Source organism: Trachypithecus francoisi, unplaced genomic scaffold (assembly GCF_009764315.1).
Source record: "Trachypithecus francoisi isolate TF-2019V2 unplaced genomic scaffold, Tfra_2.0 Lachesis_group8, whole genome shotgun sequence".
Lineage (NCBI taxonomy): Eukaryota > Metazoa > Chordata > Mammalia > Primates > Cercopithecidae > Trachypithecus > Trachypithecus francoisi.
In genome coordinates this window covers 10,066,285-10,089,566 of record NW_022681473.1, presented here as the reverse complement: position 1 = coordinate 10,089,566, position 23,282 = coordinate 10,066,285, and the positions used below count along the sequence as shown (strand labels likewise).

The 23,282-nt window shown below is 56.7% G+C and overlaps 1 protein-coding gene across 7 annotated transcripts in view; it reads right to left on the bottom strand.

The window, feature by feature from the left end:
* The window catches only part of MACROD1 (mono-ADP ribosylhydrolase 1), a 171,484-nt gene that overhangs the window by 133,248 nt on the left and 14,954 nt on the right, over positions 1–23,282 (bottom strand). For all 7 annotated transcript variants that reach the window (XR_004436069.1, XM_033206652.1, XM_033206649.1 and 4 more), the window contains exon 3: positions 22,253–22,369. Coding sequence is in view for 6 of the 7 variants with exons in the window: in XM_033206652.1 (XP_033062543.1) it covers positions 22,253–22,369 (117 nt within the window). In the remaining variant the exon portion in view is untranslated. The remainder of the gene's footprint in view (positions 1–22,252; positions 22,370–23,282) is intronic.

Sequence of the window (23,282 nt, the reverse complement as noted above, 5' to 3'; positions counted from 1 at the left end):
TGAAGCCAGGGAAGAAGGGCTGTGTTCTCATACTGTGTTCCTCAGTCCCTGGAGCTAACAGAGGTGTTGCCCAGAAAGGGTTCCCAGTCACAGGCCTTTGGGAACCACTGGATTAACACCATTGCCCTCCTGGGGCAGGGCCTTGGAGCCCCTGGGTACTGGGTTAGACCCGTGGGCTCCGCCAGTTACCACCTGTGCTACTCATTCTCTCTGTGCCTCAGTTTCCAAGTCCGTGTGTACATGATAACAGCTCCATCTCCGACTGCTGTTGGGAGGGTGAGGTGGGCCGACACAGGTAAAGCCACTGGGAGTGCCCAGCTCAGAAAACATCCGCACCGACCCCACGGCTGTGACGGAGCCTCTGTGAGAGGGCATGGGAGGCCGTGTTGCCTACAGTTTGTCTGGGGAGTGTAGGCCTCCCCCACCCCCAGCTCAGCCTCCTGGGGGGCTTCTCCCGCATTCCTGGCCCCCAGGGATGGAACCAGGTGCTGAGCTGGTTGGCACTTCTTGCAGGGAGGCCCAGGTTCTTGGCAGGACCTTCGGAGCCAGGCAGCAAAGTGCACCTAGGTCCAGCACAGAGAGGCATCCGTACAGGGTGGGGCCTGTTCCCCAAACCACCCCCAGCTCTCCCAGGTCCACGGCCTGCTGAAGAGGATGACAGGCTGGCTGCAGCCTTAGGCTTCAGGATGGGGGGTGGGTGTGGGGGACATCTCAGGTTTTAATATGTACCCCAGGGGAGTTGGGGGCCCAGCCAGGTTTGGGCCGCACAGGAGAGAATTGCCAGGACCTGTGTTTCAGGAACGGAAGGAAAACCCTCCAAACATAACCTGTTCTGAAGAGGACTGGGTGGTTGGAGGGGCAGTGAGCCTCCCGTCCTTACAGGAGAGCAAGCAGGGCTGGCCAGTGCCTCAAAGGCCCTGCAGGGGACCTGCTGGCCCCAAAGAGCCCTGACACCATGTCTTCAGCTGGATGCCAGGAGATGGGGTGGTCCCCCGAGAAACCTGCCCCCCACCACTGCTACAGCCCCCACCGTGCCACCCTCCAGCCAAGCCACTTTGGGCCCTTTCTTTCCCCACAAATCTCTCAGGACTTGCATTATCACTGAGATCAGGGGCACGTGTGGGTAATACCCCCGAAAGGCTGCCCTGCGGCACCTCAAGTCCCAGAGCTCCAGCTTTGTGTATCTGACTTCATCTGTTTTGTCAGACTCAGGACTAAAAGTTCCTGCTCAAACGGGAGAAAGAGTGGGTGATAACTTACCCCTCCATGGCTGCTTTCCTGTACCTGGAAACTGCCCTTACCTGGCTACCACTGGGTTCTGGAAGCTTCCCTTCTCCTGCCCCTACTTCCCAGGGAAAGTCTCTGGCCTCACCGAGCATCCTGGAGAAGGGGCGTCCAAACCCGGGAGGGGTCTAACACCCCAGGCCACAGCCCCACACCCAAGTTCTGTGGCTGAGTCTTATCACCCAGCCTAGGAGGGTCCCGGACGCATGGGAGGGCTCCCAGCCGGCCCTGAAATTCTGCCTCCGTGGGTCTGACATTGGCTCATCCACTTTCAGGCACCCCAAATAAGGCGTGCTTCCAGGACCCACCACACATGCTGCTACCTCCCCGCCTCCCCACCTGCCACCCTGTCCAGCACCTCCAGAGGACCTTCTCCTCCTGCGGCAAAGTAAACAGGCTCTCTGGAGTGCTAACTGACAGCACAAATGAAATCCTGCACTCCCCCCATCGGAGATTTACAGGGGAAGTGAAATCTTATTTGCAATGCTGCCAAGCCTGGGACGAGATGAAATCATGCCTCGAGAAGAGACCTGGCCGGCCCCTCGAGGAAGCACTGCATCGGAGATGGGCTTATTAAAACCACGGTGGCCACATTTCAACCTGTTTCAGGTGTTAAGTAATTTACTGCCACCCAGAATTCAGTGGCAGGTTTTTATCATTTTTATTCTTGTGATGCAGGCGAGTGCCCCGAGAGGTCCCTGCGCAGGGAGCTGCAGGTCTAAATGCTGCCTGTCACCCCCGCCCCAGGCACTGCAGAGGGAAATGGGGGCCAGCTGCCTGAAGCGAGTGAGGACACCCTGGCTCTCTCCACTGTTACACCCAGCTTGGCCATAGCTCAGCGTGACGGGGAGGGCAGGCTTTAAGACCCTCGCCCCACCCACGTGTGGGGACTCTGTGATCCCTCAAAGACCCTCGGGACGTTTTCTTTTTTTTTTTTTTTTGAGACGGAGTCTTGCTCTGTCGCCCAGGCTGGAGTGCAGTGGCGCGATCTCGGCTCACTGCAAGCTCCGCCTCCCAAGTAGCTGGGACTACAGGCACCCGTCACCACGTCCGGCTAATTTTTTGTATTTTTAGTAGAGACGGGGTTTCACCATATTAGCCAGGATGGTCTCAATCTCCTGACCTCGTGATCTGCCCGCCTCGGCCTCCCAAAGTGCTGGGATTACAGGCGTGAGCCACCGCACCAGGCCTCATTTTCTTTTTTTTTTTGACGGAGTCTCGCTTTGTTGCCTAGGCTGGTGTACAGTGAGTGATCTCGGCAGCTTCCGCCTCCCAGGTTCAAGCGATTCTCCTGCCTCAGCCTCCCAAGTAGCTGGGTATACAGGCGTGTGCCACCACGACCGGCTAATTTTTGTATTTTTACTAGAGATAGGGTTTCTCCATGTTGGCCAGGCTGGTTTTGAACTCCCAACCTCAATGATCCACCCGCCTCAGCCTCCCAAAGTGCTGGGATTACAGGAGTTAGCCACTGCGCCCAGCCCCTCAGGATGTTTTCTGAAGGCAGCAGGAGTGTAAGTTCTCTGGGAGCACAGACTACCCTGTCTCAGGATGTGACTGCCAACAAAGCCTTTATTGAGCACCTACTGCATGCCAGGCCCTATTCAGATGGGGAACATGCAGCAAATGGGACCGAGAGCCCCCTGCCCTGTGGAGCTCACGTGCTGCCTGCTGTAAGTGTTGAGTAAATATTTGTGGTTGGTTGATGAAAATCTCCTAGAGGCAAATAGGCCCTTGAAAGAAAAGAAGCTGAGGAGGGGGGCAGGGGGAACAGGAGGGAAGTGAGCAGGAGGGAGGGGCGCATTGACTGAGCACCTGCTACCTGCCAGTCATCACAGTGACTGCTGGCAGCCCTGGAAGTGGGGCCTCCCCACGCTGGAGCTGCTGGGGCCAGGTCTCTGCACCTTCCCCTGCTCTGGTGAACTATGCAGAAATGGCTGATACTCCGTCTAAACTCATGGGGAACACAGTCTCCCATTCATGGGGAGCTGGGGACAAGGTGACCTACAGTCTGGGACCCAAGGGGTTGGGAACAGCCCCGCATCCTCCAAACTCTCAAGCCGTTTCTCAGTGGTGCCAGGAGGAGAGCTGTTTGATACCTGCTGGCTTTGGGGGGATTAAGCCTATTATGGAGGCTCCTGGGGCTTATCTGACGCCCCCTTTCTCCACCTGTTTTCAGATACTCCAGGAAGACCAAGGGGAATCTTCTATGTCCAGGCTGAGCCAAGAGCAGAAATTCTTTAATTAGCTTTCTCCTGGATCAGGGCCCTGGTGAATGGACTGGTCGTTGGGGGTGGGGCGGGGGGAGGGGAAAGGGATTGGAGTCCTCTTTAAAGCAGAGATTACAAACCCAGGGTGAAGGGTTTTGGGGCAGTAGCCAGGGATGGGCGGGTCCGGAGCAGGCCCTCCCCAGTCAGCGGCTCCTCGGGGTCTGGCAGATGGAACCTGCCACCAGGAAGATGCAGGGATGTGCTCTATTGAGCCCGCGATCCCCAGGAAGCTGGCACGGAGAGATGCTTGGCACAGTCCAGGCTGTGTGCCCGGGTCTCCTAATGAATGTGGCTCTTCCCCATGTGACTATCCAGATCTGTAACTTCATAATTAGGGGGGATTTCCTGAAGGGGTGCCCATCTGCGAGAGGCAAGGCAGTGGGGGCCAGTGGTGCCAGGCGCCAGGCATCTGTCACTGAGCTTCATCTTCATGGCAGGGAGGCGCGGCAGGCTGGTTTACTCCCATTTTAAAATGAGCAAACCAAGGCCCAGATCTAAGCAGCTTGCCCAAGGCCATGGTGACAGAGTTAGCTCTGGAACCAGGTCTGTCCAGGTTCCCCCCAATGCCCCTAGTCCTGGCCCCATGAGGCCTCATGAAGAGACCAGGCAGAGGGTCAGTGAGCTGGAGGGAAATGCACACCCATAAGCCCCAGCCAGAGTGCCCTGGGGGGAACTAGACCTCCCCAGGAAGACCTCCCGCAGGAAGCCGTCCCTGAGCAGCCCCCAGCACCTTGGATTCCTGCATAGATGCACGGAGCCCCCACGCTATGCCCCTGCTGCCCCGCTACACAATGAGCAGGGACTGGGTCTTAATCACTTTGTTCCCTTTGAATGCGGAAAGGAAGGTTGCATCTACCTCGGCTTGGGGAACTGGAAAGAAGACTGGCAGGAAGCCGGGGGCACAGAATAGGCCGGGCTATGCCTCAAAAGATGGGGGACAGGGACAGAGGGAGCTGAGAGAGGAGACTGCTGGGGATCCCACGCTGGAGCTCTCCTGCTAGCTGCCTTGCACAGGGAGGCACATGCAAACTGAGAGGGCAGGAGGCTGAGCCAGATGCCCGGGGCTGCGGGCTTCGTATGAAGTATGGCTCGCGTTCTCTCCCTTGATCTCCTCCTGAAAGGCAGCTCCCCTGTACTCCGGAAGCACTGGACACAGGTGGAGCAGGCAGAGAAAGACATCTGGACCTGGACCCCATGGGCATGGCCCTACCACCCACCCCAGCCTCCCTTCCCAGTGCAGCAAGCTGAGCCACTCCCAGAGTGGGCTGCCCCAGGGCTCCTGCTCTGTTCCTGACTGTCAGACAGGTTTTCCCCTGGGATCTGGTCATGACAGGTGACTTGCAGGACCCTAGGGCACCCCAGCTGCCCGGGCTACATCTCCCTTGCTCCCCCTTGCAGCCCCAGCACCTGCTGCAGGAATTAATGAAATGAATGAATGAATGTGTTACGGAGCACATGGGAGCGATGGCAAACCCAGGTCTGGGGAAGTTCCTGGAGGGTAGGGTTTCTCAGCTGGGACCTGGAGGATGGTCGGAGTCAGCCAAGGAAATGGAAGAGAGGGTGCTCCTGGCAGAGGTAAGTGCCCAGGCAAAGGCCAGGAGCAGAGACAGAACATGCAGCTATAATGCCCAAAGTCACCCAGCCCGGCTAGAGTGGATAGGGTAGTAGAGGGAATGAATGAATGAGAAAAGGCAGAAGTTCTGGGGCCGGATGATGGAGGTAGCCATCAGGGCAAGAAGGCTGAGGTCACTACTAGAGCTTCCCACAGTGGAGGACTCCAGGGGATTCCAAAGAAACCAAGATAACAGCCAGGGCCGCCCAGCTCTGGAGGTCCCCATGTCCATCACAGTCACTCCACCCCACCCTGAGCTTTGCAGTGCACCCCTGGCACCGGCCGTGAGGTTGCAGAGAGAGTTGAAACCCTGAAGCAGGAAGCAGCATTCCCCCAGTGAGAAGCCAAGCCCAGAGAGACCCCAGTCTCTGCCAAGGAAGCGTGGGGACCCCAAGGGCAAGGGAGCTGGGGGGTAGGGGTAAGACTGGAAGCTGAACCCACAGGGAGGAGGGAAAGCAAAAGATACAAAGGCAGTGGCGGCAGCAGCCCCACTGAGACTTGCTGTGAGCCGAGATGAGCCCTGTTTATCTGGCATGAAGCAAGTATTTTCAGGCACCTACTAAGTGCCGGTTTGGTGTGAGATGTAGGGGTGGTGGACAGCACCTGAGGAAGCGCCAGCCTCCCCTGCTGCGCCACACCTGTGCATACCACTACTTCCAGCACCCGCCTCTCCAGTGGGTGAAGAATGATGTCTCTTATTTCAATTAGCTTTTTCTTGATTACTAGCGAAGTTCTGCATCTTTTCACTTGTTTACTGCCCATTTGTTTTTCTCCTACCGGGAATTGCCTGTCCACATCTTTTGCCCATTTTTCTTATTGATTTGTAGGAGCTCTTCGCATATTAAGAGAGGAGTAGAGAAGCAGCCTTCTCCCAGGGCAGGGCCCTCAGAGTCTCCCTCCAGGGTCCTCGGTCCCAGGGAAGGCAGGAAAATGTGTGTGGGTTGCTGAGTGCTCCTGCTGAATCTCTGCCCCCTGCTCGGCTCTCGATCAGCCAACTCTGCTGAAAGATGAGGCATCTCCTGCAGGTGAGAGCCCCTGCCAGGCCTGCATCCTGACTAGCAAAACCCAGAGGGCTTATTTTTCACTTACACTGAGAAGTCTACACTGCCAGTGGCTGGCAAGGTGCCCCAGGTGGCACCTGAGGGGAGCCAGCTGGCATACCCGGGCATCGCGGAGAACAGAATGACTCTCGCCATCTCAGGCCAGTCTGGCGGGGACCCTATGACAAACGGGACAGGTCCTGAAGCTTCAGGTCGGCCCTCCCACCAGAATTCCAGGCTCCCTCCCGGTCCTGGCACACACCTTCCCTGCCCCCTTTCCAGCTACGACAGTCCCGAAAGAGCAACCCCGGCCTGTGGGAGACACCTGAGTCCTTGCTGCTTGCCCTCGGCCACCTGACCTTTCAGGGCCAGAACCATCCCTGCATTTTATTTTCCCTCCAGAGCATCCCACATTTCACCGGACAAACACGCAGGCCGTAAAACTGATTTCCAAAGCCTACAAAGGCAATAACATTTAGGGAGGAGGAGAAATAAAGCCCCTCCTTTCCCGGAGTAACGGCTGCCAGGAGTCCTCTAGGGGCCCTGTCTGCAGCTGGAGGGGAGCAGCGCAGGGCCAGCCTGCAGCCTTTCCTGCACCAGGTGGTAAATGGCCACCCAGCACATGTTCCGAGGGCCCACGGCAGCCAGAGAGACTGCAAACTGCCTGCTTACCCTCTTCCCTGATGCCCCTGCCCATGGCTGTGTGGTTCCCCAAGAACCAGGGAAGCCTCATTGGCACCTCGTGCCTGCCCTCTCTCCCGTTCCCCCACTAAGCTCCCTGCAAGGACCCCTGAAGCAGCTTCCCAGCTGGTCCAAGTCACCCCTGCTGCAGCCAGCGCAGGGGACGGCCCATGCTGCGGGCAGCCCGGTGGATGTCCTAGGTAGTCAAACCCACCGTCCTGCTCCTCACCACGCTCAGGTGAGCCCTCTGGGGAACGCAAAGGATACTGCCACAGAGGTGGCCACCATGACCTCGATGGCAGAGTGGGAGGGGATCCATCAGGGACCAGAAAGCTCAGCCCTCCCTCAAGTTCTCCAGACACCCCCATCCTGGGCTGTCACCAAGTTCACTAACCAGAACCACACCTAGAGTGGTCACCGTGTGCCCACACCTCCTCATGCATTCAGGTTTCCTGGATCCCAGACAAGTCACTTATGGTCTCTGTAGCACAGCTTCCCAACCTGAGAAGTGGGGCCCACAGCCGCCTCCCAGGCCATGACTGTGATGGTTATTCTGGGCTGGGAGAGTTGCGGGATGAGAGTGGGACGCGTTGGCAGCTGCAAAACTGGGTCCAGTATGAGGGCAACGTCCAGAGGGGAGGGGACTGCCTGGAGGCAGGGGGATGCACCAAAGGACCCCAACAGTCCTTTCCAGGCAAGGATGCAACAAGGCCAGGAGACAAGGCCTGTGGGGGTAACATTCCTGCCTTCAGGGTAGACCCACCAGGTAGGGTCAGGACCCCCCACCCGCCCTGTAAGGGACCCGGATGGCTTCCAGGAGCCCCAGGCCTGGAAGTCCCTCATCTTCCTTCTCCTCCGGGATTAGAACACATTATGACGTGGAATTAGCCACGGGCTCAGCCTCTGAAAAGAGGTGGAGAGAATCGGGAGATGGGAATCTTCCAACCAGGGAGCCCCTCCCCTGAAGGGACAGGGGCATGAGGAAATGGGGGTGCCAGCCCCCGGGAGCAGTGGGGAGGGCTGGTGCGGGGCTAGAGTGGGCATCTCGGCATTTGCATGGAGAGCTCTCTGTAGTGCTGAATTTATGCAGCCGCCTGTGTGATTCCTAAGGCGAGACGAATCTCCAGGCCGCTTTTCTCAGCAGGAACAAGGCTTTTCTTCAAATCGATGGTGACACATTTTTAAACTCCGATATTAAGGAGGGAAAGATTTTGCCAGCCCCCCGGAGGCAACCCTTATTAGTCACAGGCTCATCTGAGAGAAACAGCAACAGCAGACCCAGTGGGCCTGGGCAAGACAAGAGGCCCAGAGGCCAGCTGCTGTGAGCACGACACAGGGGAGTCAATAGCGGCAAATAGGAGGGCAGTGGCGGGGGGGTCTCCCGAGCTGAGGCACAGCCAGGTGAGGGGCGAGCACTTTGGGACGGGCTCTGGAGCAAGGGGTAAACCATCCTTGGGGAGATAAAGAACAGCTGGTGAGGATACTAGAGAGGAAAAATGAAGAAAAAAGGCCAAGAGGAGAAAGAAAAGGAGGCATTCAGCCGAAATTTAAATTGACTTCTAAGCTTGGAGTTAAGGATCCTAAAATCTTGTTACAAATTTTGCAGTGGCTGCTGGGAAGCTCAAAGCTGCATTTCATATTCAGTTGCAACAGATTTACTCAGCCTAGTTTTGAGGTGTCATCTGGGCCGGGTCAGGAAAGGATAGCAGGAGCCAAGATACCCCCAAGTAGCCATCAAGAGTGTAAACTGCAAGGGCAGAATTGAGCCGTAGTTCCTCGGAAGGCCACATACCAGCATCCAGTGGCAGGTGCCAGGGCAGAGAGCAGGCCGTGACCAGGAACCAGGCAAGAGGCTGGTGGCCTGGCAAGCATGTGCTGAGGGCACCCAGGCCACAGAGTTCCAGGTGGGACCAGGAGCACAGTTCTTAGGAGATACCCAGCTCAGCATCCCCTGCTGTGGCTTGGTTCTGTTTGTTTCTGTTTTAATGGTTCTCAATTTTACTGTTCCTATTTTTCAGTGGAAATAAGTAAATGTTTTTTGTAAAAATTAATGCCAGCTCACACACCCATTTCCTGGGTGACAGTAGTCACCGTTTACTGAATTCCAATGACTTGTCAAGTGTTTGCATGCACCATCCTCCACCTTCAGAGGGGACATCACTCTCCTGGGTTTACAGATGAGGAAACTGAGATTCAGGGGAGAGGTGTATCCTGGCCAAGGTCACAAGAGCTAGCAAGTGGCCACAGCAGGACTTGATCCCAGTCCTGTCCCATGCGCACCGGAAGGCTCCTGCCTCCTCGTTAGGAAGAAGAGGAGGCTTGGTGGAGGCCAAGGCCAGGGAGGCCCTGAGAGGCAGTCAGCTGACCCACAGAATCCCCTCCCTGGCGCTGCCTGGTCTCCTCCCGGGCAAACGTACCCCACCTTCCTGTGACCCTCACGGAGAAAGCTCCCTGCCAGCTGCCAGAGGGGATTTAGCTCTTTTGACAATTGAAGCTGCAGAGCTCTCGTCACAAATGTCAATTCTGGGCCATTTGCTTCGTAGATTTTAATGTTCCTGTTTCTCCTCAACATCCTCAGCAAGGTAGCTCTTGCTTTTCAAAAGGGACGAGGCGTTTGATGATGTTTAATCCGTACCTGAAATACAGCCAGGCGGCAATAATAAAACAGCCGCGGGTCCTGCTGGCAGAGGAATGGCTGACAGCCGGGCCTCTCTCCCCACCTGCGACGCTGCTCGCCTCCGGTTTTTACTGCAATTACAATGTCCAAAGAGGGGGAGGAGGCAGAAACGGAGAGTGGGGAATGGGCGTTCAAGGGCTACTTGTTGCCCCTGGGAGGTGGGTGCCACTAATGGGGATTTTTTTTTTTTTTAAGACAGAGTGTTGCTCTGTCACCCAGGCTGGAGTGTGGTGGTGCCATCTCAGCTCACTACAACCTCTGCCTCCCAGGTTCAAGCAATTCTCCTGCCTCAGCCTCCCGAGTAGCTGGGATTACAGGCACCCACCATCATGCCTGGCTAATTATTGTATTTTTGTAGAGACGAGGTTTCACTATGTTGGCCGGGCTGGTCTTGAACTCCTGACCTCAGGTGATCCACTCACCTTGGCCTTCCAAAGTGCTGGGATTACAGGCGTGACCCACCATGCCAGGCCCATTGATGGGTTTTAATGAACCAAAGGGAATGCCAGCCATGCCTTAGAGGAGGAAGCCGCCAGCGACCTCTCAGCCCCGCCTCTGCTCACTGCCTCCCGCACCACTGTCACGACAAGCTCCATCCTGGTGCCCATCCTCCCCCAGGCCTGCAACCCACATGCTCTCCATGCTCCCGCGTCCTCCTGTCCTCCCTGGCTTCCATCTCCTGACACCTGGCGCAGATATAAACAGCCGCGTCCCTGCCCTTGCCAGGAGTGCACAAAGCAGGAGATCCCCGCAGAGCCATGCCTACCAGGGCAGCCTGCTTCCCCGTAAGGCTCCTTAGCCGTGAGCCATCGTGAATTCCTGTATGTCCTTCCAGGGGCAGGCATGCTTGGGCTGCCCCCACTGCAGAAGAGCCCTGTCCAGGGATGGAGACCCAGAGTCCATGGAGCTGCCCCTGCCCTCGAGGGGCTCGGGGTCCTGTGGGTGGCGAAGTGAGATCCCTCACTGCTAATAACAATCACTACCATTTATGAGCCCCTCCAGTGTGCTGGGCCTTCCAGGCAGTAATGAATTTTTTTCCTATTAATGCCCCCATAAGGGACAGATGGGGAAACCCCAAGGCCTAAAGAGGCAGGAGCTTGCCCGACATAGTGGTGGAACCAGATCTTAGCCGGGTCTGTCTGGTAAACAGCCACTGCCCTGGCCTCTGGGACCTCCGAAGCTGCCAACCAAGCATGCCAGTGCCCTCCACCCCAGCCTGGACCTCACCACCGACCCCAGCGGCAGAAAGCTGGGGGCCATAATGGCACCACCGCAGTGGAGTTCAAAAGGCGAGCATCTGAAACACATGAAGACCTGAGGAGGGTGGCGGCTGCAGGGGAGGCCTTCAGGGGCCTTCTCTGGCAGCTTAGGCCTCAGCAGATGGCATCCAGGCCCTGACAGGGCCATTCAGTCACCCAGCTTCCCTGGGGACATCCCCTGTCCTAGCCTGCCTCGCGGGGGCCCCGCTGCACAAGCCGTTTCCATGTGAACACACAGCCTTCCCAATGGAAGGCAGAGCAGGCACAGACCGCCCTGCTAGCAGTGGGGAGAGAGGGGCCCAGCCCGTCTGTCCTGCACCCTCATGGTCAGGAAACCCATCCAAGAGACTCTGGCGGTCAGGAGAGGGCCGTCCCCTTGGCCATGCCAGGTCCAGCGGGTGACTCGATCCCCTACCACGAATATGGGAAGGTCCCTTCAGCCCATTCAGGATAGAGGGACCATTCCCCTGTTCCCAGCCCCACCAAGCGCTGGGTGCAAGGCAAGTGCTGGCTAATGGGACGCCCGGTTCAGCGGGTCTCAGCAGCCCTCCCAGAGCAGCAGCTACATCAACAAGAACAAGGGGTGGCATCTCTTGGGTGCTCGCTCTGTGCCAGGCACTGTACTGAGCATCCTACACAAGCAGTCTCCTCTCAAACCCACAGTGCTGAGGCTGGGTCTCCATGCACTCTTATCCCTGTTTTACAGACAAGAAAACAGGCTCAGAGAGGTTAAATGATTTGCCCAAGGTCACACAGCTGGTACACGGTGAAGCCAGGATTTGTACCCAGGACTCTAACTTCCAGTTACAAGATGTCCCATATGGCCAGGCACAGTGGCTCACGCCTGTAATCCTTGCACTTTGGGAGGTCTAGGCAAGAGGATCGCTTGGGCCCAGGAGTTTGAGACCAGCCTGGGCAATATGGTATAAATCCGCCTCTACCAAAAATGCAAAAATTAGCTGGGCGTGGTTGCATGAGCCTGTGGTCCCAGCTACTCGGGAGGCCAAGGCAGGAGGATTGCTTGAGCCCAGGAGGTCAAGGCTGCAGTGAGTTGTGGTCACACCAATGCACTCCAGCCCGGGTGGCAGAGCAAGACTCTATCTTTAAGAAAATGTTGGGGCCGGGCGCAGTGGCTCAAGCCTGTAATCCCAGCACTTTGGGAGGCCGAGACGGGCGGATCACGAGGTCAGGAGATCGAGACCATCCTGGCTAACAAGGTGAAACTCCGTCTCTACTAAAAAATACAAAAAAAAAAAAAACTAGCCGGGCGAGGTGGCGGGCGTCTGTAGTCCCAGCTACTGGGGAGGCTGAGGCAGGACAAAGGCACAAACCTGGGAGGCGGAACTTGCAGTGAGCTGAGATCGGCCACTGCACTCCAGCCAGGGCGACAGAGCGAGACTCCATCTCAAAAAATAATAATAATAGTAAGAAAATGTCCACATGGAGAATCCACACTAGATGGAGCTCTTCGTGGTGGGGGAGGTGAGGAGACAGGGCCTGGGTCCTTGACTGGTAATCCTGCTATGTCCTGGAGGCCATGCCAAGCTCACCTGGCTGGGCCAGGACTCAACCGGGGAGCCCCAGGGTCAGGGTCTGGAGTGTGTCTGAGCCCACTCTAGAGGTCTAGGGAAAAGATTCAAGTCAACGCACCCACAGACACTCCCATCTGCACAGAGCCTGAGAGCAGGGGCACTGTGGCCATCGCGTGCTGCTGCAGCCAGACCCCTTGATGTCCTAGGCACACAGAGTACCCACCCGTTAAACGGGCAGGCAAGCCACTGCCTCCTGGGGAGCCCTGAAACCAGCTCAGCTGCGCCTTGCCAAGGAACTGGCGGATCATTCCAGGAGAGCGAGCCAAGGGCTGCAGATCCAGCCCTTTTCATGCTTGGCCAACTTAATGGTCCCCATTAATTTCAAAACACACACATTCCCACAAGCTCCGGCCTCCTCGGCTCAGCGCTCGGGTGGACAGCACACCGGGAACACAGGCAGGGGCACAGGTGCGGGCGCTGAGGCCTCAAGGACGGGAAGGAGCCAGAGAGGATGTGCTCGGGACACTGGGCACAGGGTGGGAGGCAGGGTGGCCACCCCATGGGTGGACGGCAGACTCCAAGCTGCGGTTTTCTAACTACACGTCTGCCATGAGGGGTAGAAAAGGCCCCTGGGTTTGCAGTTCTGCTTTGCCACCTTCCTGCTGTGTGACCCTGAGCAGGTCACTGTCCCCTTCTGGGCTTCAGATCCTCCCCTGTCCTCCTCTACAGGACTCCAAATGCCAGGAGGGCAGGCACTGGGTTACACTGGGCCTTGTACCTCCAGCACCTCGAAAGGAGCCAGGAACCTCATGAGGACCCAGAAATGCCCACCACCGTACTAATCTGTAAAATGAATCAGCCACTTCAGGCCCAGAGGGGTGGGGTGGGGGCTGGGCTAGGCAGGAAGAGAGGACTTAGAGAGTGTCAATGGTTCGTGCGGCCCCTTCCACCATCTGACCAATGCTCAAGGGCATGGAGTCACTTATCCATCCAACAAACATCAGGTCAGGCATGGTGGCTCACACCTGTAATCCCACCATGGTGGGAGGCCGAGGCAAGAGGATGACTTGAGCTCGGGAGTTTGAGATCAGCCTGGGCAACACAGGGAAACCCTACCTCTACAAAAAAATTCACAAAAGAAATCTACTGAAACCCAGGACAGAGAGTTACTGGGTCCGCAGTCTACTCTCACATTCCCTGTGGAAATGACAGAAGAACTCGGGTAAGAAGCAGGGAACTTGGCGGAAGACCTTAGGGTGGAAGGACCCTGGAAGGTCCTTTCCGAGTGCCGCCCCCCGGCCAGTGCTCCACTCACTGGACCAGGCCCTGCGAGCCCATGAGGGCATCTCAATAATTCAGGAGGTATCCATCATTTATGAATTTATGCAACCACTGCTCAACCTTGTGGGGATGAGCTGCCCTCTTCCTACAGTAGCGGAAATTAGCTCCTGGCCATGTCTAGGTGTTCTGGGCTTTCTAATGTGGGGAGGGGGCCTCTTGGACCCCAGGCGTCCTGACTGGCCCCCCTGAGCAACTCTGCCCCTCACTTCCAGACGACCCAGAGGGAGCTAGCGAGAAAGCAAACCTGGGCCGGGCATGGTGGCTCACAGCTGTAGTCCCAGCACTTTGGGAGGCTGAGGCAGGTGGATTGCTTGAGCCTGGGAGTTTAAAATCAGCCTGGGCAACATGGCGAGACCTCGTCTCTACAAAAAAATTAGCTGGGAGTGGTGGCATGCCTGTGGTCCCTGCTACTCAGGAGGCTGAGATGGGAGGAACACTTGAGCTCAGGAGGTCGAGGCTGCAGTGAGCCATGATTGCACCACTATACTCCAGCCTGGGAAACAGTGTGACCCTGTCAGAAAAAAAAAGAAGGAAGGGAGGGTGGGAGGGAGGAAAGGAAGGAAAGAAAGGAAAGGAAGGAAGGAAAGGAAGAAGGACCTGATGGCCTCTCTCTTAAACCCCAAATCTGATTCCCAGCCCTGCCTTTTACCCAGCGCCATGATCCATGGGTGCCTCAGTGTCCTCATCTGTATAATGGGAGAAATGTCAGTGCCTGACTCAGACATGAGGCAACGTGTGCAGCGTGCCGAGCAATGGGAACACTCAATACCAAGCAGCAGGTGACAGGCCACCCTCAGTCCAGAGCCGGGGTTCTGTGGGGCACGCCGGAGACTTGAGGGGGCTTGGGACACAGGAGGCCAGGCAGGCTGAGGGAGCTGGAGCCCACCAGGAGGCCTCAGGGGACCCAGAAGCCCAGATTCAGATGTTAGTTCCATCTTTTTTACAACAACCCCTCCCCCTGCCCATGGCAAACTTCTGCCCCACCTCTCAGTTTCCTGGCCGTGAGGACACACAGGACACACCCACTCTCAGAACTCAAATTCATCAACCAGGAAAAAGAGAACAGAGAGGAGGTATTCCCTTCCCTCAACCCCAACACACACACACACACACACACACACACACACACACACACACACAATTTCCTGGGGGCTCTGGAGCTTGGTAAACCTCCCATCCCAGCTCTACTACCATTTAGCTGTGTGACTTTAAACAAGTTGCTTCACGCCTCTGAGCCTCTATTTCACCATTAGCACAATGAGACTGAAATAGTGCGAGACAGGTTAACTGCATAGGGTATGAATACAGCCTAGACCTAGAGGGAGACACCTCCCACCCACGCTCTGGGCCTCCCTGTCCTTATTATCTTATGCTCCCTGCCCCCATTTTTCCACTCAGCAGCCCAAGTGATCTGATCGAGCACCCCCAACTCAGGCCCAGGCTGTGGCTCACTCCAGACCCCTCAGAGCCTCCCCACAGTGTTCCATCCACCTGGCCCCACCCTGTCAGTGCTTTCTCCCCAAAGAATGCTCTTGCCCAAACTTCTGACTTAGCACCCCATCCAACCCAAGCACCCTCTCCTCCAGGCAGCCTTCCCCACTGCTTCCCTCCCCTGCAGGCCAGACTCCTGTCTCTCATGCACTGCACTTCCTTTTCCATTCACATGTGTCACCCCTTATCTGGAATTAGAGACTGTGTCCTTTGCAGCCCAGGCCCAGTCCACGGTGTGGTGCACAGCAGCCGCATCATCTGTGTTTGTTGCATGGATGAAAGTGTCTGAGTTCTAATTCTGGCTCAGTCACCTGCCGAGGTGGGACGTGTTATTTGATCCCCGAAAATGGGGTAACAGTTCTGCCTGCCTCTTGGGCCTCTGAGAGCAATGCACATATCCAGAGTGGCCAGAGCACTGGAAAGTGGCCCGGCCCCACCTGCACTTGGCTTCCCCTGAGGAGGAGGGAGCCCAGGGCCAGGCCCGTGTAGCTAAGAGGTTCCAGCTGCAAAGTCTGCTGTGCAGCTGGCCCTGGGCTCGTTGCTGGCCCGGCCACCTCCCCTGCCCACTGCAGAGAGGTTTCTGCTGTCGTGGCGGCCAGCAAGCCTCAGCAAACACATTTAAATCTGAACTGACAGATAAAGCGATTTACGGCGACAGTTTAGCGTCAGATCACTTCCCACAAGGCAGTCCGCATCCCTCCGGGCCCCCTGCTTGGTAGTCCATCAAGGCGGTCTCTAAATCACTGACTCCAAGCGGCGCCCGAGGACGGCCAGGCGCAGGGGCGGGTGGCTGCTCAGGTGGCCACTCAGGTCCTGGCCTGCTCCTTCTCACAAGGCCAGGCTCTGCTGGGCCCTCCAGGCAGCAGGAGAGGATGAGGCAGGGGCTGCCTGTGCTTGGGAGGAGGGCGGTGATAAGCGGCCAGCAGACTCTCACAAATCAAAGCCCCAAGACTTAAGGAGACAGAGCACCACTTCATGATTTATTTTAAATAAATAAGCAGCTTAAAAATCTCCCCACGAGGTCAGCTTGTCGCTGTGAACCGTGGCTTCCCACCGGTCCCTGCCGCGCGCCCGGGCCTCTCAAAGGCTCGCCGACCCGCCTCGCCTCCCGCCACCTCCTTGCAGAATTAACTGGTCCCTGCGGCGTTGCGTGGCACTTTGTTCAGACCTTGCTCCTAGCACTTTGTCACATTATATTCTGCTTAGTTGCTCTCACTCCTGACTTCCCAGTAGTCATTTCCTGGGGACTCTCCACATGCCACGTCCCTGGCCCAGGGCTGGACAGGCCTGAACTCCTGTCCTCCTCACCCCTGCCCTGCGGTGGGACTGATGCTGATGCCATTTCTCAGATGAGGAAGCAGAGGCCATGGCGTGGCCAGCAGGGGCGCTGGGATCCCGACCTGCTCCTGGCCACGGTGTGCATGGCCTGCTCACCGCTCCGGGCTGGCGTTGAAGCAAAAATCCCTTCCATCTTTGCACAAAGCCTTTCATCCATCTCTGCCCTGTCCTCTTATGACCTAAAGACCAAAGCCAGGCAGCCAGACCCCTGGGCTGGCCAAGAATGGGGAGCTTTCTCTTTTTTTGAGATGGAATCTCACTCTGTCACCCAGCAACCAGGATGGAGTGCAGTGGAGCAATCTCAGCTCACTGCAACCTCTGCCTCCCGGGTTCAAGTGATTCTTCTGCCTCAGCCTCCTGAGCAGCTGGGACTACAGGTGCGTGCCACTGTGTCCGGCTAATTTTTGTATTTTTAGTAGAGACCGGGTTTCACCATGTTGGCCAGGCTGGTCTCAAACTCCTGACCTCAAGTGATCTGCCCGCCTCTGCCTCCCAGAGTGCTGGGATTACAGGCGTGAGCCACCATGCCTGGCCAAAAATGGGGATCTTTCTTTGTGCCCGGACATGTCCTGCCCAGGACTCTGCTGTCAGGAACAAAAAATCCACATACACAGGCCTGGTGCACCAGGAAACTCAAGGGCAGGGAGGTGGCCTAGTCAAGGTCACTGCACTCCTGTGGTAAAAAGGAGACATAAACACCCTGGAAGCCACAGCACCCCCTAGTGGAGACTCTGAGACCGGAGCTATCTCCAGACACAGGTCATAGGCAGGGCTGGAGAGGCAGGCACCGGCTCTGAGAACCTCCTCCTCCAGAAGAGGGGGCCTGAGGGGGCTCCCTGGCTTATCTCCTGCACGCGGCAGCCCAATTTCATTAAGACAGATGTGCCATGCTCCTGTGGGCAGGAGCCATGGCCAGTACAGATGGCAGCAGCCTGAGACTCTCCCGGGTGCTGCCCCAGCAAGCGGCCTCAGCTGGCAGCCCGCTGGGACAGGGCCCAGGGAGGCCTGCACTGTGCCTGAGGGTGTGGGGGTTTGTCCTGTCCCTGTAACTTCAAGCCCTGCCACCCGCCAGCCAGGCATCCCACGTCTATGCTTCTGCCCAACCTCCTACCTCACTCTCACCACATCCCATACAAACATACATCATACCACACGCACACTCCATCACCCACACCCCACGCATCACACAAGCACAGACACACACATGTATCACACACATGCATCACACACATCACACAAATGCATATGCACACCCCCCCACACATAGGCCAAACCCCTGACCTCACACACACACTCTATCACACACACCCCATGCATCACACAAGCACAGACACAAACACGCTACATCACACACACACACCACACACATCACAAACACAAGGCTGAACTCCTGACCTCACACACACACCATCACACACATCCCAATCACATCTCATAGCCCAATAATGTAAGAGTGGAAACCAGTCCTGAATTTCAAATGCCAGGAGATCAGTAGGGAAACCGAATCTGATTTTCTTATTTGTTTTTTGAGACAGGGTCTCACTCTGTTGCCCAGGCTGGAGTGCAGTGGCGCAATCACAGCTCACTGCAGCCTCAACCTCCCAGGCTCAAGCGATCCTCCCACCTCAGCCTCCCAAGTAGCCGGGACTACAGGCATGCACCACCACACCCGGCTAATTAAAAAAAAATTTTATTTTTGTAGAGATAGGCTGCCACTGTGTTGCTCAAGTTGGTGTCAAACTCCTGGGCTCAAGCAATTTTCCTGCCTCAGCTTCTCGAAGTGCTGGGATTACAGGAGTGAGCCACTGCATGCAGCCTCAGAGTCTGATTTTCTTTTCTTTTCTTTTCTTTTTTTTTTTTTTTTTTTTTTTTTTGAGATGGAGTCTTACTCTGTTGCCCAGGCTGGAGGGCAGTAGCACAATCATGGCTTACTGCAGCCTTGACCTCCCAGGTTCAAGCAATCCTCCTGCCTCAGCCTCCTGGGTTCAAATGATTCTCCTACCTCATCCTCCCAAGTAGCTGGAATTACAGGTGCGTGCCACCATGCCTGGCTAATTTTGTGTTTTTAGTAGAGATGGGATTTTGCCATGTTGGCCAGGTTAGTCTCGAAACTCCTGACCTCAAGCCTGCCTCAGCCTCCCAAAGTTCCGGGATTACAGGCGTGAGCCACCGCACCTGGCCCAGAATCTGATGTTCTGTTTTCTATTATATATATATATATATATATTTTGTTTGTTTGTTTGTTTGTTTGAGATAGGGTCTCACTCTGTCACCCAGGCTGGAGTGCAGTGGCACAACCGTGGCTCAGTGGCCTCAACCTCCCAGGTTCAAGCAATCCTCCTGCCTCAACCTCCTGAGTAGCTGGGACTATAGGCACACACCACCATGCCTAATTTTTTAAAATTTGTTTTGTAGAGACAGGGTCTCACTATGTCGGTCAGGCTGGTCTCAAACTCCTGAGCTCAAGTGATCCTCTTGTCTCGGCCTCCCACCGTGCTGGGATTACAGGAAGTGAGCTACTGCCCCCCACCCAGGGTTGTTTCTTAAACGCCTGAGGGAGGTCACAGGCAGATGCCTCTTCAGGGAGGGGAAGAAGTGAGGGGGACAGGCAGGGGGACACCTGGTAACTGCCCTCTCCAAGGATCCCCAGGACCCTGCTGAGTGGCAGGAGAGATGCCCACAGCCTGGCTGGAGACCCCTTCAAGCCCACAGCTTCTCAGGATGGAAGAAGGTGGGGGGTTGGGAGCTCCCCCCGCCCCCCTTTCCCTCACAGCCCTCTCCTAGCTCCCACTGCACCCTTCCCCTCCACATCCCTGCAGCTGGACCCAAGCCCAGGCAGCGACAGCCCCTCCCATATGGCAGCAGGAACAAAGAGAACCGCCCCCCACAACAAAATCCAGAAGCTCCGGCGGGCGGCCAGACCTCAAGCTCCCAGCCCAGTGTGACCCGCGGCGTTCTCCATGGGCCACTGACGCCCGCGGGGCCAGCACTGCTCCTGGCTTCAAAAATATAAATTAAAAAATCCCCACCCCAAGATAATTGCTCTCTCCTCTTGCTTATTGTGGTGGCTCCGCGGTAGGCACTGAGAAGCAATTATTCACGGCTAATGATTATAATCAAGTCAAATAGAATTTAATGGATACATATTCTCTTCCTGCTTGAAACTTTACATATGAATTAAGCACATATGGGTTTCACGAGGCACAGACGCAGATTTATGCAGCCCCGAAAAGCCCTGCCGTTGTGGACGACTTTTATTCCACTAATAAACAGGCTGATTGATGGGCTCCTGGGAACTGCGATCTCTGCTGCCCCCTGGTGGGCGAAGGGGCTGGGGTGGGAGCCAAGGCCACCCAGAACCCTGGAGGCCTGACCAGAGCCAAGGCCACTTTGAACACTGGGGTTCCACAAAGCCCAGGACGGCCGAAGGAGACTCGGGCTCTGTCTGGGAAGCCTGTGTCCAGACCCTGCCTCCGCCATTCCCTGGGATTCCAGGTGGGTACTGGGTCCTACTGGCTGTGAGATTCTAGAACAAAAAGATCCCAGGAAAACACACCAAGAGGAGTGTGGGTAAACTGAGGCAAGCAGGGGGAGGCAAAAGCTGATCATCTGCAGGAGGTACCATGTCCCTCAGCACCCCCAGGACAGGGGTGATGCCCAGAATGGCACTGATGACACCAGTTTCAGCAGCAATGTGAGGTGCTGAGCCCCGATTCCCGCCTGGTGACGAGTGAGCACCACTTGCACGTCACGCGCATCAGCTCCAAGTGCCCCCAGCAACCCGACGGGTGCTTTCTTTGCCATCCTCATTGTGCAGAGGAGGAAACAGAGGCCTAGGCAAGGACACGGAGAAGGGGAGTCCCCAGAGAAACTCAGCCAGCACTGCCCCAGCCCTGGCCCTGGTGCAAATGGAGCTGGCACTAAAGCACTTCTGATGGAGCTGCTGCATCCAAAGCCTGGCGACTCCCAAGAGCACTTAGGAAGTGGCGTTAATCATGCCCACAGCCTGGGTGCAGCCTCCAGAGTGTCCCCTGTTCCATCTGCACCCGTCAACACCCCACCTTGTCCCCTGAACCCTTTCTCCTGGCCCATGTTGCAGCCAATCACCAACCAAGGGGGACCGAGTGCACAAGATACCTCATTTTCCCTCTGGCCACTTTGCCGCTCAGCAAGAAGAAGATACCGCTGGGGTACCTCTCACACGCTTGCCAGTGACTGGCAGGGCTGGAGTACCCACTGTCCTGCCTGACTGCCCTCTCAGCCACAGCCCCAAGGCTCTGCCCGTCTGCTCCAGGCCAGCCCCTCCTGAGCACAGGCAGCAAGAACACCCTTCCCCTAGGCCGCTGTAACATCTGCCAACCCAGATGTGGCTCTGTCTTAGCCATGTGTCCCCAGATGGACTAGCAGTCCTCTTCCTAGTGGCCCTAGAGAAACACACCAGAACCACCTGCAGAAGCCCAAGGTGACTCTAGCTCTCCCTGCTCCCCTCAGCCAGCCACTCTGAGCAGAAACTCCTGCCTACGTGTAACTTGTCACCTGTGTGCCTAGACAGGTAATGTGTGGGCAAGGCAGCCCCATATGACTATCCAGCTTTGCAGTCAACGGTGGGAAGACGCACAGAGCAAGGTTGCTTCAGGAAACACAACTCAGACCCCATGGACCAGGCCCGGGGCAGCTGAGTGACCTTCCCTCTCCGGATCCTAGAGCCCGTAACTCAGAGAGATCAACGGAAATGCTCACAGCATCGGCGCCACCAAGCCCCAGAGTCACTGGGGGACAGCACTGGGGCCAAGCACGACCACTACAAGCCCAAAGTGGAGACGAAGGAGAGTCGAGAAGCTCCTGGGGGTGCCCTGGGCCTGCACAGGCTGGGGAGGGGCTGGCACGGCAGGGTTTTCCCATGAACTGGAGTCCAAGATGAGAGGATCTGCCCCCCAAATTCAGGGTCTGAAAAAGGGGCCACCCTTCCTCCGATGCTTGGTGCAGATGCCGGGTAAGCAAAGGAGCGAGTGAGCAGGCGGGTGAGGGCCGGGGTTCAGCCACCACTCGACCTGTTCCACAAGCCACCTGCTGGACTTAACCGGCCCTTGACACCCCATGCCAAAGTCCTTTCCTGGCACCTTTGACCTTGCCAGACAACCACTGCCTGCGTGGACAAGCAGCCCCCTTCCTCCCTCCCACAAAGCAGCAGCCAGCTCCCATATTCATCACAACAAACTGCCAAGCCAGCAAGAGGCGAGCGCAGGAAGCTGAGCAGCTCCCGTTTCCAGGCACTGGAAAGCTGCCAGGGGACCGCAGGGGACCTCTCTGCCCCCACTATCCCTCGACAAGCTCCTTCACCTGCCCAGGTCTGAAGGGAGGGCAGGGCAGGCCAAAGGCAGAGGAAGGCAGGTGGTGGTTGGGGCCTCTGTGGCCCCCCAAGGTCAGACCTCCCCGCTGTGGCCTCTGCCTTCCTGGCAGGGAAGCCCAGTTCCAGCCCAGCTCTCCCCCTTCCCCGGCCACTAATGGGTCTCAGTGGAGCAAGGCGCCCCCGACACAGCAGGTCAGGGTTTCAAGGGAAGAGGAGTCCAAGTGGCCGACGTGCTGGGCTGCCATGGCGCCAGCAGGCCGTCCTTGCCAGCAACCCGAGCCTCACTGGAGCCAGGTGGCGTCCACCCAGGCCTGGCACAGCAGAATAGAGCAAAGGCAATGGGGCGGCCACCAGGGCTCTGGTTCAGGCCAGCCACTCACCGGCGTTGACGATGGCATCCACCTCCAGCTTGGTGATGTCGCCGCGGAACAGGGAGATCTTCTCATTGAGCTGCTTGTCCTTTTTATACCTTGGCTCCTCCACCTTCACAGCCACCCCTGGAACAAGTAGGGGCCGGGGAGGTCACAGCAAGGCTGCCCACTGCAGAGGGACCCAGCCAGGGCCCAGGGGCCAGGGCCTTCCCTATCGACCTCCCTCCACCTCCAGAGGCATCCTGCAGCATGATGACTGCTGACCCAGTACCAGGAACCCACGCTGAGGAGCACCTACTGTGTGCCAGCATCATGCGGGGACTCCTTGCATCTTGACAGCAAGGCCACCAGCAGGTACAGTGCTAATATCATCCATCCCATTTCACAGAGGTAGAAACTGAGGATTAGGTGGGTCAGGGACTTGCCCAGGTTTATGCGTTACCAGGCCTGGTGTCTCACCAACACACCCTACCGTAAGCAACCAAATCGCACTTCAAACCCCAGCTCCCCACAAGCAAGTAATCTCAGGCAAGTGGCTCACCTAACCTAGGGCTCTGTTCCCTACCATATAATGGGGATAAAAATTGCACTTGTTGTGTTAGTAACTGAATGAAGTGGCCAGGCACAGTGGCTCACGCCTATAATCCCAGCACTTTGGTAGGCCGTGGAGGGCAGATCACTTGAGGTCAGGAGTTCGAGACCAGCCTGGCCAACATGGTGAAACCCCATCTCTACTGAAAACACAAAAATTATCCAGGCATGGTGGTGCATGTCTATAATCGCAGCTACTCAGGAGGCTGAGGCAGGAGAATTGCTTGAACCCAGGAAGCGGAGGTTGCAGAAGGCCGAGATCACGCCACTGCACTTGTCTCAGTGACAGAATGAGACTCCATCTCAAAAACTAAACTACGCCTGTAATCCCAGCACTTTGGGAGGCCGAGGCGGGCAGATCACAAGGTCAGGAGATCGAGACCACGGTGAAACCTCGTCTCTACTAAAAATACAAAACAAAAATTAGCCAGGCACGGTGGCAGGCGCC